Source organism: Onychostruthus taczanowskii, unplaced genomic scaffold (genome assembly GCF_017590055.1).
Source record: "Onychostruthus taczanowskii isolate IOZ18803 unplaced genomic scaffold, ASM1759005v1 scaffold19, whole genome shotgun sequence".
In the NCBI taxonomy this organism is placed as follows: domain Eukaryota; kingdom Metazoa; phylum Chordata; class Aves; order Passeriformes; family Passeridae; genus Onychostruthus; species Onychostruthus taczanowskii.
Genome location: NW_024499128.1, coordinates 10551208 through 10564257, shown reverse-complemented (window position 1 = coordinate 10564257; position 13050 = coordinate 10551208). Strand labels below are relative to the sequence as shown.

Here is a 13050-nt window from a genome sequence, read left to right as displayed (position 1 = left end):
TCTGCCCTCATCTCTGGGATATGAAGCATTTGGTGTATCCTGCAGTTAGAGCGGGTTTTGGGGGGGGTTGGTGTAGAGCCTTTGCGCAGTGCTATCAGAAGAGCTCCTCAGCAGCAGCAGTGCATCCTAGATTCCTTCCCATGGGATGGCTCTGTATAGTTGAGTGGTTCTATCCCTGGTCACTTCCAAACAAACCTCCTGAGCAGCTCAGAGAAGCAGCTGCAGGACTTGCAGAAGTCAAACTGGCTCCTGGAGAGAGATCCCATTCATGAAAAGGTTTTGGAAGTCATGAGCTTTCATCTGGGTGTTTTGCACCCATTAATTTTTATAGTGGTCCTCTGGTTTTCAGGCTTCATTTTACATGTGGGCTGGAGGTTGGAAATAGAAGTGGTTTGCTTTGGATGCAAATGAAAGCTGAGATATCCTTCTCATGATTCCTGGAACTGGGAATTTGTAGTGAAGCTTTTGTAGGTCAGTGTCACCCTCCGTCAGATTGGTCTTCAAATGGTCTTGCACTGGGGCACACAAGTTTTATTCCACTGCGTATTTGATAAGGCCTTGTTTTGGTCTTGCTTGGTGGTTGGTCAGTGCCACTTTCCAGATGTTGTGCTGAGTTTTGCTCTGTTCTTATCACAGGAGAGGTTGAAGGCAAATGAGCAGCGTGTGGATATGGAAGAGAAGGTGACAAAACGGAGCCTGGACAGTGCCAAATCAGGCCTTTCCTCCTCTGCCCCGGGACTGGTGCACCGAAAACCACCTGTGCTGTCTCCCAGCGCCTCCACGTCCTACAGCAAGGCTGTGAGTCCACCTCCCCTCTCTCCCAGGGCCTCACCCGTGTCTGTGCTCAAAGCTGAGGTGATCCAAAAGATGGAGGAGCCACCTTCGCAGCCAGCCTACTCCTACCCCGCCACCCCCAGCTCCCATCCTTCCAGCCCGCCCCCTGCCTCTCCACCCCCTGCCCCTGCCATCCCTCCAAAGGAAGAGGCGCCTGAGACCGTGGAGAAGAAAGACCTGGAGCTGGAAAAAGAGGCTGCTGGTCCATATCAGGCCTTGTTCCCAGGTAAGAGAGCCCGGCTTTGGCAGAGTCCCGTTGTGTTTGTGCTGCCTCCCTTTTTCTCCTCAGCTCTTTCCTGCTTCTGTCCCTTGCCCTAGGGAAAGCCACATAGCTCCTCTAAAAGGTGGGGGAGAGGGAAGGAGCAGGGCTGGTGTGATGGGCTGAGATTGATGCCTGGGTGCCTGGGGCTGTAGGCTCTCTTCTTCCCGTGGGCTTAGCCTGGGTTGGTTCTTCTGGGGCTGGAATCCCAGTGGGAGAGGATGCAGGAGGCAGGTCTCTCTCCAGTTGCATGAAAGTGCTAGAAAGGTGCAGAAGGGACCTCTGGGGTGCTGCCTGTGGCAGCTTGGTTGGGAGAGAGGTGCCCAAAGCAGCTATTGCTTGAGAACAGGAAGAGACCAGAGATGATGGAAGTAAAGGGAACCAGCTCTATGCCTTAGTAAGAGAGAAGATGCTTTGGAGACCCAGCCATTACACAGTCTGTCCTTTCTGATATCTTTCAGAGATTCCCCCTGGATACCCATTCCAGTCCCTGCCTCCCTCCTTTGGAAGACACTATCCCTACCTCCTCCAGCCCCCCGCGGCATCTGATGCGGATGGCCTGGCTCCTGACGTCCCGCTGCCTGCTGAAGGCTCTGAGCACATGGACCTTTCCTCAGAGGTCAAGCCCATCCACCTGTCTCCGTCCAAAATCCTAGAGCCCATCCAAGCAGCAGCAGAAGAGGAATCCTTGGAAGACAGGGTGAAATCAGAGGTGCAGATGGAGGAAAGCCAGGAAAGCATCTGTGAGCAGGACATGGGGACTCTGAACATCACCACCTCCGCAGCCGTGCCAGTGCAGAACGTGGAGAATTGCAATCTCCTGTTGCACCAGGGCGAAGCCCTGGGTGCTATGGAGCAGGACCAGGAAGACCTTCAGAGCTGCCCACCTCCTTACCAGGTTGTGGCCTGTCCTGCAGAAGCAGAGGCTGAGGCAGAGAGCGGGAGTGGAGCAGAAGCCTGCTCCATGCACATGGACTACGACGGTTTGCTCGTGCATGCCGAGAGCGAGCCCCCGGAGATGGACTTGACGCCCCAGAGGGAGGAGGCCTCTGTGGCCATGGATCTGCAGAGTGCTGATGTACCCCGGGCGAGGGAGTTTCCCAGCCTGCCTCCCGAGGAGGGGGAACAGGGGCCAGAGATCCCTTCCTACACAGAAGAGGCAATCACTTGCCAAATCCCAGATCTGGACATCAAGCCGGGTGACCCACTGGCTGGGATGAATGCTTTGGTGGCTGCTACAGAAATGCCTCAGGCTTGTTCCTTGTTGACTACCACCACTGTCACTCCACCCCAGATGAAGGTGGAGGTGTTAACTGACCAGACCCTGGAGCACTCCTTCCTGCAAGGGATCACTTTGCTGAGTGAAATTGCAGAGATGGAGCTGGAGAAACGGAAGCAAGAAATGCAAAGTAAGTTGTGAGTGGGGAGTCTGGTCAACTCATGAACCGTGCTGGGTCTTCCAGCTCATGGTCCCCGTGCTCTCTATGTGGGCAGAGGAGCGGAGTCACAGGTGGGATCTCTCACAGCCTCAGCCACACAGCAAGGAGAGCAGGAGTGGCTGGTACTTCAGATGGGGTTGGAGCAGAGTTTTTGTTGCAGCAGGCTGAGCTACGTGTGGCTTTTGTACTGCTCTCCCTTCCAAAGGCCCTCGCCATGTCTAGACAGTTTGTGGTATGCGTAGCGGAAACGGAGCCCCAGTTGCTGAGAGCTGCCAGGGTAACACCCTTCTGGCAGGCACTGAGTCCACAGTCTGTTGGGGTTTGGCACCAGAGGCCCCAGTAGCTCCAGATGATGCTTTCCAAGAGCTTGGCAGGTCCTGAAAAGAATCTCACCTTCCAGTAACTTCCTGAGGTGAGAATTGATGGGAACTGCCAGTTACACCACGGCTGAGTACAACAGGAGATCTCAAGTAGGGGCCAAGGGTGGCTAGGGGGCTCCTTGAGCAACCACAGTCAAGAAAGAGCCATCAGCCCCTCCTTGTGCCTGTTGGAGAAGCAGCCTTGGAATGTGATCTTCTGTAGCTTTTTTTTCTGCCCTTCTCAGCAGGTCCAGAGAGTTTCCCTGTCCGGCCAACGCTGGAGAGTTTGCTGGCTGCCAGCACCCACATGCTCATGGAAGTGCTTTCCACCCCCTTTATGGAAAGTCTGAAAACCATCCGGCTGCCTCGAGAGCTGAATCCCAACAAAAAGTACAGCTGGATGCAGAAGAAAGATGAACCAGTAAGTAGCTTTAGTGTGGTTGAGCCTGGAAAGCCCCAGTGCATCCACTCACACAGCTCACTGTCCCAGCCCCAGTCTGGGGGCTCATGTTGGCTCGTGCTGTCCCTCTGCATTCAGCAGAACGAGCTGGCTGTTCCCTCATGTCACATTCCTGGCTGCACATGAGTCAGTAGGCTGCAGTTTAGGTTCTTCCCTTGTTTGTTAGACAAGGTTCAGCAGGACCCCCGTCAGCCCTAGAAGTGGTATTTTAATGTGAAACCAGAGGAACCTGTATGTTAGTGTTTTGGCCAGAGGATAAATAAAAACAGTGGCAGGAGAGTTTTTCCTTGTTTAATTTGCTGACCCTTCCTGTGGAAGAGGCTGATAAATTATTTTGTACAGAGCAAGTAAGTATTCCAAGAAAGGGTATATTGTGATCTGTCTTTTTAAACAAGGTAAAATAGCATCTTGTCCTGCAGCTTGTCTTCCAGGGTTGCAGTCCCTCTGAGCCGATGCCATTCTGTGCATAAGCCACAGAACATCTTTACTTTGCTGGTTTTCTTGGGTACCACTCTGAGGCTGTGCTGATGAGCAAGGGGTCTGTGCTCCTCTCTCAGCACAAAGGGCTGTCTGCCAGGCTGCACACCTTGGCCATTACCAGGACACCCAGTGTGCACCCCCGGGCGTGTCCTGACACTCTGTTGCCTCCCCACCCCAGATGTACTCCATCAAATCGGCCATTGAGAACATGGATGCGATGGAGCTGGACTACAGGATGAGGCTGGCCGAGCTGCAGCGGCGCTACAAGGAGAAGCAGCGCGAGCTGGTGAAGCTGCAGCGCCGCAGGGACTCCGAGTAAGTCACAGGCTGCTCACTCAAGACCTGGTTTTTTCCAGCTGGGCACTGCCTCTCAGCCCCGGAGAGAAAACTGCCCTCCATCCCTCCCTGCCTCCTCTCCTCTCCTCCTGGTACATCCCGGCAGAGCTTTGCACAGCACACTCCTAGGCTATGTGACACGACGACCTGGTCACTGGTGACTGCAGCTGGGAGACTGTGTTAGAGACAGCCTTGGCTTCGGCAGCTCAGTTTAGCAGTTTGGTGGCAGGCGAAGGTTCTGGGTTGGCTCCCGTTCTTGCTTGCTTTCTTTTAATTATTTTCCCTTTTTCTTCTTTTTTGGATTTATTTTCTTTATTTTTTCCCTGTTTGTTTTGCTTTTCGGTTGCAAAATTTGCTTTTGCTTTTTTTTTTCCTTTGCCTTTTTTTCTTTTTGTTTTTGTTTTTTTTTGTTGCCTTGGTTAACAGTGAAGCGTATGGTTTTTTTAAAGGGAAAAGCATGACGAGAAAAGTAGAAGCTTGGCAAGAAGAGGCCCTGGAAGGCCCAGGAAGAGGAAACTTGGATCAAGCGCTCTGTCACCCATTAAGGAGAGAGGGAAGAGTGACAGCAAGAGTGGAAAGTAAGGCTGGAATCTGGGGAAGATGGGAACATGGCAGGGTCACTGTGCCAGGGTCTGACGTGGGGAGAGCATCTCGGCTGCAGCGGGGGCTCGTTGTGTTGGCAGGCTGGCTGCTGGCCCTGGAAGCACGTGCCCTTAACGTGGGTGTGTCCTTACGGTGGGAATGCAGTGCCAGTGTCCTTCCTCCCCACAGGCAGAGCACCTGTCTGGTGTTGGGTGCAGGTAGGACAGGTGGAGTTGAGCAGCTGTGAGGTGAAATGGCTGGCAGGGAGCTGTAGGTGAGGTTTTGGAGTTGGGCAGGGTGTGCTTTCAGGAGAGCAGATGGTGCAATCGGGTGCTGTAGAGCCAGTTGTGGGGATGTTGGTGTCAGAACTGGGAAGGACAGGGCTATTCCGGGTTATCTACTTTGTAGGACCTTTCTGCTGTGTTTCTTCTGTCTTCCTCTCTGTTCCCTGAATCAGTGGGAGTTGGTTTTGCCTGACATCTCTCTTTAAAGCATCTGGATTATCCTCTACTCTGCTTTTTTCTCTTTTGCAAGTCCAGCTGCTCTTGTTTAGATCTCACCACTGTTGGCCATCTACCCTATCATAGATGGCCTCTGCAATGGGAAGGCATTTCCATGCTGCCTTCCATGCTGTGTGCTTCATATTTCTGCAAATGTCCTTTTCAAGACTACAAATCAGATTCAGGTGCCCAGCTCCCACTGACCAATGCTTCTGAAAATCTGTCCTCTTGGTGGCTCCGTGTTTTGCTCTTTGTGTTTGGGTGGCTGGCCAGGCTGGAGGCCTGGAGGCAGCTGGAGCTGTGCAAGTGTGAGTGTGTGAAGTGTTGTGTGTGCATGTCCCTGGATCACAGGAATGCAGGAGCAGACTGCTCTGGGAGATGGAGGTGCACCCTCAGCCAGTGTCCAGGGCCTGAGGTGTTGGTTTAGCTGTTTGTGCAGGTCAGCAGAGAGGATAGAGGGAGCAGAAATGCCTGGAAGCTGAGGAGGCTGCCCTGTGTCAGTGGCTTTGTGGTCTGACCAGCAGGCTTAGGGTGAAGGAGGCAGCATATGAGAGCTTGAAATGGAAGCTTGGTAAGAATCTTGAGGTGTTGAGTGATCATCCATCAGATAGTTACTGGAGACAGCTGGGGAGCCGGGAAAGATGTGCTTATAGTCTCACCTACTTTATTTTTTATTTTATTTTCTTATTTATTTACCCTCTCCTTTCCCCCAAAATCCCAAAGCAAGTCCAGTGATGTAGATCACAAATGCCTTTCACAAGGGGCTTGACTTGGAGTCTGGAGTGAGTCAGCCCTTGCAGTGCCTTTGTCCCTCCCTGTCACCCCGTGTGGCATTTCCTTGCCACCTCCTGCTCATACCAAAGCAACTAAAGTGTCTGGGCAATGAGGCACCTCCCTGGGCCTCAGAAGTCTCTCTCTGCACCTACAGAATCCATGGAAGTAAAAGTGGGAAAAGACCTTAAGGGCCACCTCAGCTGTCAGTCCTTCCTCTTGTTGCGCTGTACCAAATCAGGCACTTTTTGGTGGCTGTTGTGGAAACACCAAGTCCTTGTAGAGACCACCTTGCAGGTCTCTGATTTCAGGCACCCTCATCTGTCCTGGTGACCAAGAGCGTGCACGAAGGGCTCCTTGGCTCTCCAGTTTGGTGGAAAATCTTGTTTAAACTGCTGTCACTTCGCAGTAGACTTGGTTCCTGCTGAGGATCCCCACTGTTCTGGGAAGCATTTAACCTCACTTTTGAGCTTGGTGGGGATCACAGGGAGGAAAGCCCCCTCCACCTTGACCCGTCCTGTGCTTGGCTTGCAGACTGAGCAAGTCCTTGTTGCTCTCTGAAGACTCTGAGACTGGTGAGGGCATGAAGAAGAGGCACAAAGGGGCCCTCCCAGAGGAGGACGAGGATGTGGAGAGCAGCAGTGGCAAGATGAAAGGGAAGAACCCAAGCTGGGAAGAGCACGATGCAGCTCCCAGCTTCTCAAATGAGGTCAGTGCCCTCGTGGGGAACATGGAGCCACAGGCCAAAAGCCCATCTCTTTCTTGCTTTGCTGGTGTTGGCTTGGACTCCTGATCTTTCAGTGTCTGCTTTTAGTTCACATGGGTTTAGATGCTCCTCAAGAGAGGGTTGTGTGCAGTGGAGGGGCTAATGTTGGCTTACAGAGGTGGAACTTCTTTGGAAGGCAGCAGAATCAAGTGCCTTGGAGCCAGCCAGAGCATTCAGTGCTGCACTGGCTCTGAGTCCAGAGCAGGGCTTGTCTTACCCCTTTGCCTATTGAGAGAGCACAGGGGAGTGGACCTCCTGAAGCAAGGGAGGAATGGGAGCACAACCTTGCTATTTCAAATGCTGGGTTTTCTGCTTCTGTTGAAGCAATGAGATATTTATTGGAGCTTTAAGCTGGTGATGAAATCCAAAATGCATGCAGGCAAAGTACTGAGTTAGAGCTGCTGTTATCTAGCTGTGGCACATGTAAAATATATTTACTTTTTTCAAGAGGCGAGAAAATACTGAAAAGGATGTAACAGCTCTGGCCATAGTGCAGTGGTGCTGATGCTCATGCTGAGAGGTATTTGGGTTTTTTTGGCATCCCAGCCTCTGGAGCTGGTTGATTATGCAGAAATCCGTATTTATTTGGCTGGCTCTTGGGTAAAGAAGATTTTTAATCCTTGTGATTTAGAGAAAAGCTTGTAAAACCAACCCAAACATACCCTAAAAACCAGGTGGTGTAGATAAAAAAGAGCTCCAAAGTATGTTGTTCCATGAACATATTTCTTTTGGAAGACCATTCAGGTTTTCTAAGTTAATCTTGCAGTTTTGTAGTGCTCAGTAAGAGTAAAACTGTAGCATTTGCTGACATCTTCCTCTTCTTCCTCCCTAGAACCATGGTGGGTTATGGCAACTGGGGGGATAAGACTATCACCTTGAGACTTTGCTAACCACATACATGAGACAGTTTGGAGGGCTAGTAAAATCCTTCAGGTCTGCCATGATATCAGCTCCATGTTCACCTTGTCTCTTCCTTTCACCTCGGCAGTTAAAGCTCAAAAAGAAGAAGGTGCCATCGGATCAGGAGCAGCTGGCCAGCAAGCTTGACAAGGCCCTGTCTCTCACCAAACAAGACAAGCTCAAATCCCCCTTCAAATTTGCTGAGAGCTCTGGGGGAAAGCTCAAAACCAGTGGAGGTGGCAGCAGGTACCTCGCAGCCCACGAGGCTCTGCCAAGCAAGGAGGAGAAGAGCCTGGCCAAGAACCTGGGCCTGTCACTGAAAACTGCCAAGGAAGGTAAAAACAAAGTGACTGCCAAAATGAAGAAGATGGAGGTGGGGTTGAAAGTCAAAAATCAGCTCAAGGTTTCCCATTCACCAGCAATATCTGAAGTTAGCAGCTACTCCTATAGTAAGTAACCTCTTTTTTATCTCTTCTGTCTGTAGGAGGGGTTGTGGTGGGAGTTTCTGGCCTGTTGAAAGGGATCTTGCAGATGGGTCTGGTTTTGCTTATGAATGAAAAGTGACCTCCTCCTCCTCCCAGTGACTGCTGCTGCATCTTTGGGGTCAGCATGGGCTGTCTGCCCATCTTGCTGTCCAAGGGGAAGCCATGATCAGTGTGTCTCTTCCTGGCATGTGTTGTATTCATCATCAGTGGGGAAAACACTTAAAGACGTTGACCCATGTTCTTGCTTTTGGTGGGAGTAGACACTCTCCTACCTGTCAGATGAGCAGGTGAAACCTCTTCTCTAGGAGGCAGTTGACTGTTGAAGTCCTTGTTGAGTTCACTGGGCTTCACGATGATGCCATGGAATGTGTTGGAAAGGAAAAGCCAGGCTGTGACACTGATGTTCCTGAGCATCCTCCTGCCCTTCAGTGTTATGGCTTGCTTCCTGGCTGGCTGTGCTGAGCCTTCCCATGGCTGTCATCAGTGTTTGTCCCCACCCCACATCAGTGTGGTTGGTGGTTGTTACTTCTGGACACAGAGTGTGCCCGAGGTGTAGGATCCAGCAACTGACCCCTGTTACAGAAGGAAAAATCTGAATTGCTGACAATGTTGGGAAAACAGTAGAACCAAACATAGGAGAGTCTTTAACAATTCAGGCAGACATTGGGGCAGAGTTTATGGTCTGAGACCGTTGTGTAATGGTCTCAGCTCACTTGCGCACACATCTTTCCCCTTGCTTGCAGCTATTTAAAGCCATGTTAAAACCTTTATGGGGTGTTTGTGTGCATAACAAATACATCTCTTGGTGCAACACTAGCTTAGAAATTTCACTAATGGGGAAGATGAGCTAGTGACTCTCCAATGGAACAAATGTTTGGCATGAAATTAGCCATTTATGTGGCAAAATAGGAGTCATTGTGTCCACTGAACTTGAACACAGCCTTTGGCTTATTGTGCTGTATGCAATACCCAGCAGTTTTGTTCTTGAGTGTGCTTTACTCCCAAGGACAGACACGTGTCTCCTGAACTGTGGGCTCTGGAGCTAATGGGAAGAGAAAGGATGGGCTGTTGGTGGAGGTAAAGCTTTGGCTCATGGCAGAGGGTGCTTTTACAGTGCCTTCACACTTGGCACTGTGGTTTCATGAACAAAAACTCCCTCCCAGACCTAAGAGAGCTTCTGTCTGACCACTATCCAGTTATTCTTCTGGTGTAGGAGTGCTCCCCTTTGTCTCTCAGGTCTCAGCTCAGGATTGTTGCGACTGAGGAAACAGCTCAGCTTTGGTTTTTCAGCTGTGTTCAGGTTCCAGGGAAGGGCCTCAGCCTGTCATTTGGTCACTCAGGCATGGTGAATTTGGGGAGGCAGGTTGAGCATATGGCAGCACCTCCTATGATTGCTGAACTGCTCATGTGGAGAAGGAGAAACGGCACTGGCGCCAAGTCCTTCTGCTTCCTGACCTCAGGATTGTTTACTTGGAGTCCTGAAAACTTTGGGCATAGATCCAAAGTGCAAACTGAGCATCTTACTCTCACAGATTTTAAGAAAAGTCAGGTGTCCAAAATAATTTGTGTATTTGGGCTTTGAGCTTCCTAAACCTGCCATTCTTCATGTCTTCCCCTCCACAAGCCAGTGCAGTGGAGTTGGGGAGTGATGCCACAATGTCTGTAATGTTGTGGAGCTGAGGGCATGTCCACAAACGGGGAGGTGACAATGTACATCCACTTCTGTTGCATCCATGTGCTTTTTGTCCCTCTCATCAGATGCCAGAGGGGATGGCTGGGTAACTTCTCACCTCCCACAAGGCTTAGCAGCTTTGTAAAGCCACGCTTCACTGACCAAGGAGCGCCTTGGTCCCTGCTCCTCTGTGGCGTACGCCATGGAGCATCTGGGGCAGCGTGTTTGGAGTCAGACATTTGGAGTTAGACATCCTGCCTTCTTGGCAGCTGGGCTTGCTCCAACCACACGTATTGAAAACCTTCTGCGAGGGCTGGTGCATGTAGAAAAGGAGATTCAGGTCAAGAGTGTTGAATATCACCGTAGCCAAGACAAATTCAGGTTGATGGTCCAGTTGTTGACAGTGCTGTGCCTTCAGTGGACATTTTCTTAGTGGAAATGTTTGCTTCATTTCTCTGCTGCCAAGCTAAAAACACTCCTTGGATCTTAAGGGAGGACGAGGAAATGGAGAATGTCCGTTTGTGATGGAAAGAAGGAATTTCTATGTTTGTTGAGCTCAAGGCTTATGATGGAGCACCTGGGCACGGGTGGACAGTGGTGGCACCAAAACCCCCTAAAATCCCCAAACCCCCATTCGGTGATGTAACGCTCTTCCCACCCGCTTTGACCACAGATACGGACTCGGAGGAGGAGGAGGAGGAGGAGGAGGGATCCCTGAGGGACGAGTGGCCAGCGCAGCCCCCGTCCGCTGCCAAGCCGCGGCCGCCTGGCCTGTACAGCTCGACGGCCAGGAAGGGCGGCCGGGCGGCCGGCGGCCCCAGGGCGGCCCCGCGCAGCGCCGTGGTGGCCGGGCGGCCGCTGAGGCCGAAGGCGGCGGCCGGGCGGAAGCAGCCCTTCTGCCTACTGCTGAGGGAGGCCGAGGCGGGATCTTCCTTCAGCGACTCCTCGGAGGACTCGTTCGATCAAGGTTATTAATTTATAGCAAACGCACCCCCAAAGGCACCCCGTGCCGCGGCCGTGAGGGAGCGGGGCGGGGGCGAGGGGCCTGGCGGGCCGGGGTCAGCCATTTTGATGGTCGGAGCCAGGGCGGCCATCTTTGTCCTTGGCAGCGTAGCCTGCTTTATCACCCCAGCGGTTATTTTTTATCCTTTTTGTATCTGTATCATTGTGATATTTTTACTGGCTGGCTCTTTTAGAGCTTTTATATCGACTGGGTTTTAGTGTCCGCCTCTCCCTGCTTTCCTGTTCCCTTCCTCCCTTCAGTTTTAACCTCACTTCTTTCCTTGCTGGCGCCACCACCATTATATTATTATTATTACTATTATTATTATTATTATTTTTATTATTATTATTTTATTTTGGCATGAGCCTTGTCGAAGTTTGAAAGGAGCTTTTTAAATTACTTTCCTCCTTTTCCCCCTTTTTTCCCTCCTTTATTATTTTCCTCTCCTTTTTCTTTTTCACCTCTTGTTTATTACCCCCCCTTTTTTTTTTCTTCCTTTTTTCCTTTTTCTTTTATCCCCCTCCCCCCTTTTTTTTTTCCCTCCCCTTTTTTTTCTTTTTTTTTTGTTTATTACCGGGGTACTGTTGTGTGGCCGTGTGACTTGATGTTTGTACTGCAATTTGGTTTACCAAGCTTTATTAAACATACCGAGTTCATTTTTAACTAAACCTGTGTACCTTGTCTCTCTTGCTGTGTCTCTTATCAGGCGATTAGGTTGCTGCTTCACTCCATCCTGCTCTGCATCCCCCTCCTGCTCCCACTCCCCATCAGTAGAACTGGAATTAACCTAGTCTGGGGTACTCTCTATTATTCAAATATCCCTGCTGCCTTTGTCCAGATAAAGCTTAGGCTTCCCCCTTTCCCCCCAACCCCTTTAAGTTAATTTTTTTTTTGTTCACCCATTTTTAGTTCTATCTTTCTCAGTTTGTTTGCTGATAGACTATCTCCAGGCAGGCACATAAAGCACGGAGGCACTGACTCCTTGTTGCTGCTGCAGGAGGGTGCAGGGTGTATTTAACAGCCAGAAATTTTTCTTTTTAATTTTTTAAAACGCAAATGTCAAGTTTTTGTGTCTCTTTTTGGGTGGTAGGTTGTTTTTTTTTTCAGATACCCAGACGTAACCCACGGTGCTCAAGGATGTGGCAATTACTGCATTAAATTTGACTCTCCAGTTTCCCTCCCTCACCCTCAACCCAATTTTTTTCTTGCAGCTTTTTTTTTTTTTTTTTTTGTCAGCCTGTCATTAGTACTTCAGTGGGAAAAGAGATTACTTGAGACTTTTCCTCCAGAGACACAAGGGGTTTCTGTTTTAGAGCGCACTCATTAAATAATAATCATGGGGAAAGGTCATTTTAATGAGCCCTCAGCTCCTGAAAGAAACTAGCTTGGCTGGGCTGAATGCAAAGCAAGAGCATCCCCAGTTGTTATCTAAGTTACATGGCAGAGCTGGATGTAGCCCAGCAAAAGCTTTTTAGTGTTTTACACTGCTCAGGGCTGTTAATTGAAAAACAGGGCTGGATAGTTTGGCTTTTGTTTTGTTGGGTTTTTTTTTTATTTTCTGAGTTTTTTGATGTTAATTTCCTTCGTGCACCTGTTTGGTTTTTTCTTCCCTCCAAACCCAACCTCCAAAGGAAGATAATTAAACCTAAAAAGAAAAAAGGAAAGAAAATGATCAAACGTGGCAGAAAGATACAGAATGTTGATTTGTTTTGATGTGGCTCTGGGCTGGACCCACCAATGCATTTCAAAGAAAACCCAAAAGAGAAATACATGTGTCAAAAAAAAAAAAAGAAGAAAAATTGTTCTTTAGAGTGCCCAAAAAGTTGTGGGGATACTGAATTTTATGTAAGGCCACCACATTTCCATGAAGAGTCTGCGTTAACTTCCATTCTTCCCTTCCTTGTTCCTTCCTGCATCTTTTCTTTCTTTGTTTTGCTGCTGTTGGAAATTTTGAGGATATCAATCCCTTTTAGGTGCCAAGTTCTTGAGGGGGGTTTTGGGTTTGCTTTTTGGTTTTGCTCCAGGTAAGCAGAGAGGTAACTTGTCCCTTTGTCTATTTCTCAAGTAACCTGTCTGCTTTGTTAGAAGAAATAAACTAAAAATCCCAGCTTTATGGGATAAAATCTGGGGAGGGGAGGGGGTATGGGAGGAGGTTGGGGAATCTGAAACAAATGGAGAAATGCATTGTAAATCCCATTGGGGTG

The 13050-nt window shown here is 49.8% G+C and overlaps 1 protein-coding gene across 4 annotated transcripts in view; it reads left to right on the top strand.

Annotated features, from left to right (window-relative positions):
• Positions 1-13050, top strand: part of TNRC18 (trinucleotide repeat containing 18) — a 55355-nt gene that overhangs the window by 23987 nt on the left and 18318 nt on the right. For 3 of the 4 annotated variants that reach the window (XM_041401970.1, XM_041401971.1, XM_041401969.1), the window contains exons 8-15: positions 637-1060; positions 1555-2502; positions 3137-3312; positions 4010-4146; positions 4617-4745; positions 6555-6729; positions 7775-8135; positions 10517-10810. In XM_041401970.1, coding sequence (XP_041257904.1) covers positions 637-1060; positions 1555-2502; positions 3137-3312; positions 4010-4146; positions 4617-4745; positions 6555-6729; positions 7775-8135; positions 10517-10810 — 2644 coding nt within the window. The remainder of the gene's footprint in view (positions 1-636; positions 1061-1554; positions 2503-3136; positions 3313-4009; positions 4147-4616; positions 4746-6554; positions 6730-7774; positions 8136-10516; positions 10811-13050) is intronic. The other variant, XM_041401972.1, reaches the window with a different exon arrangement.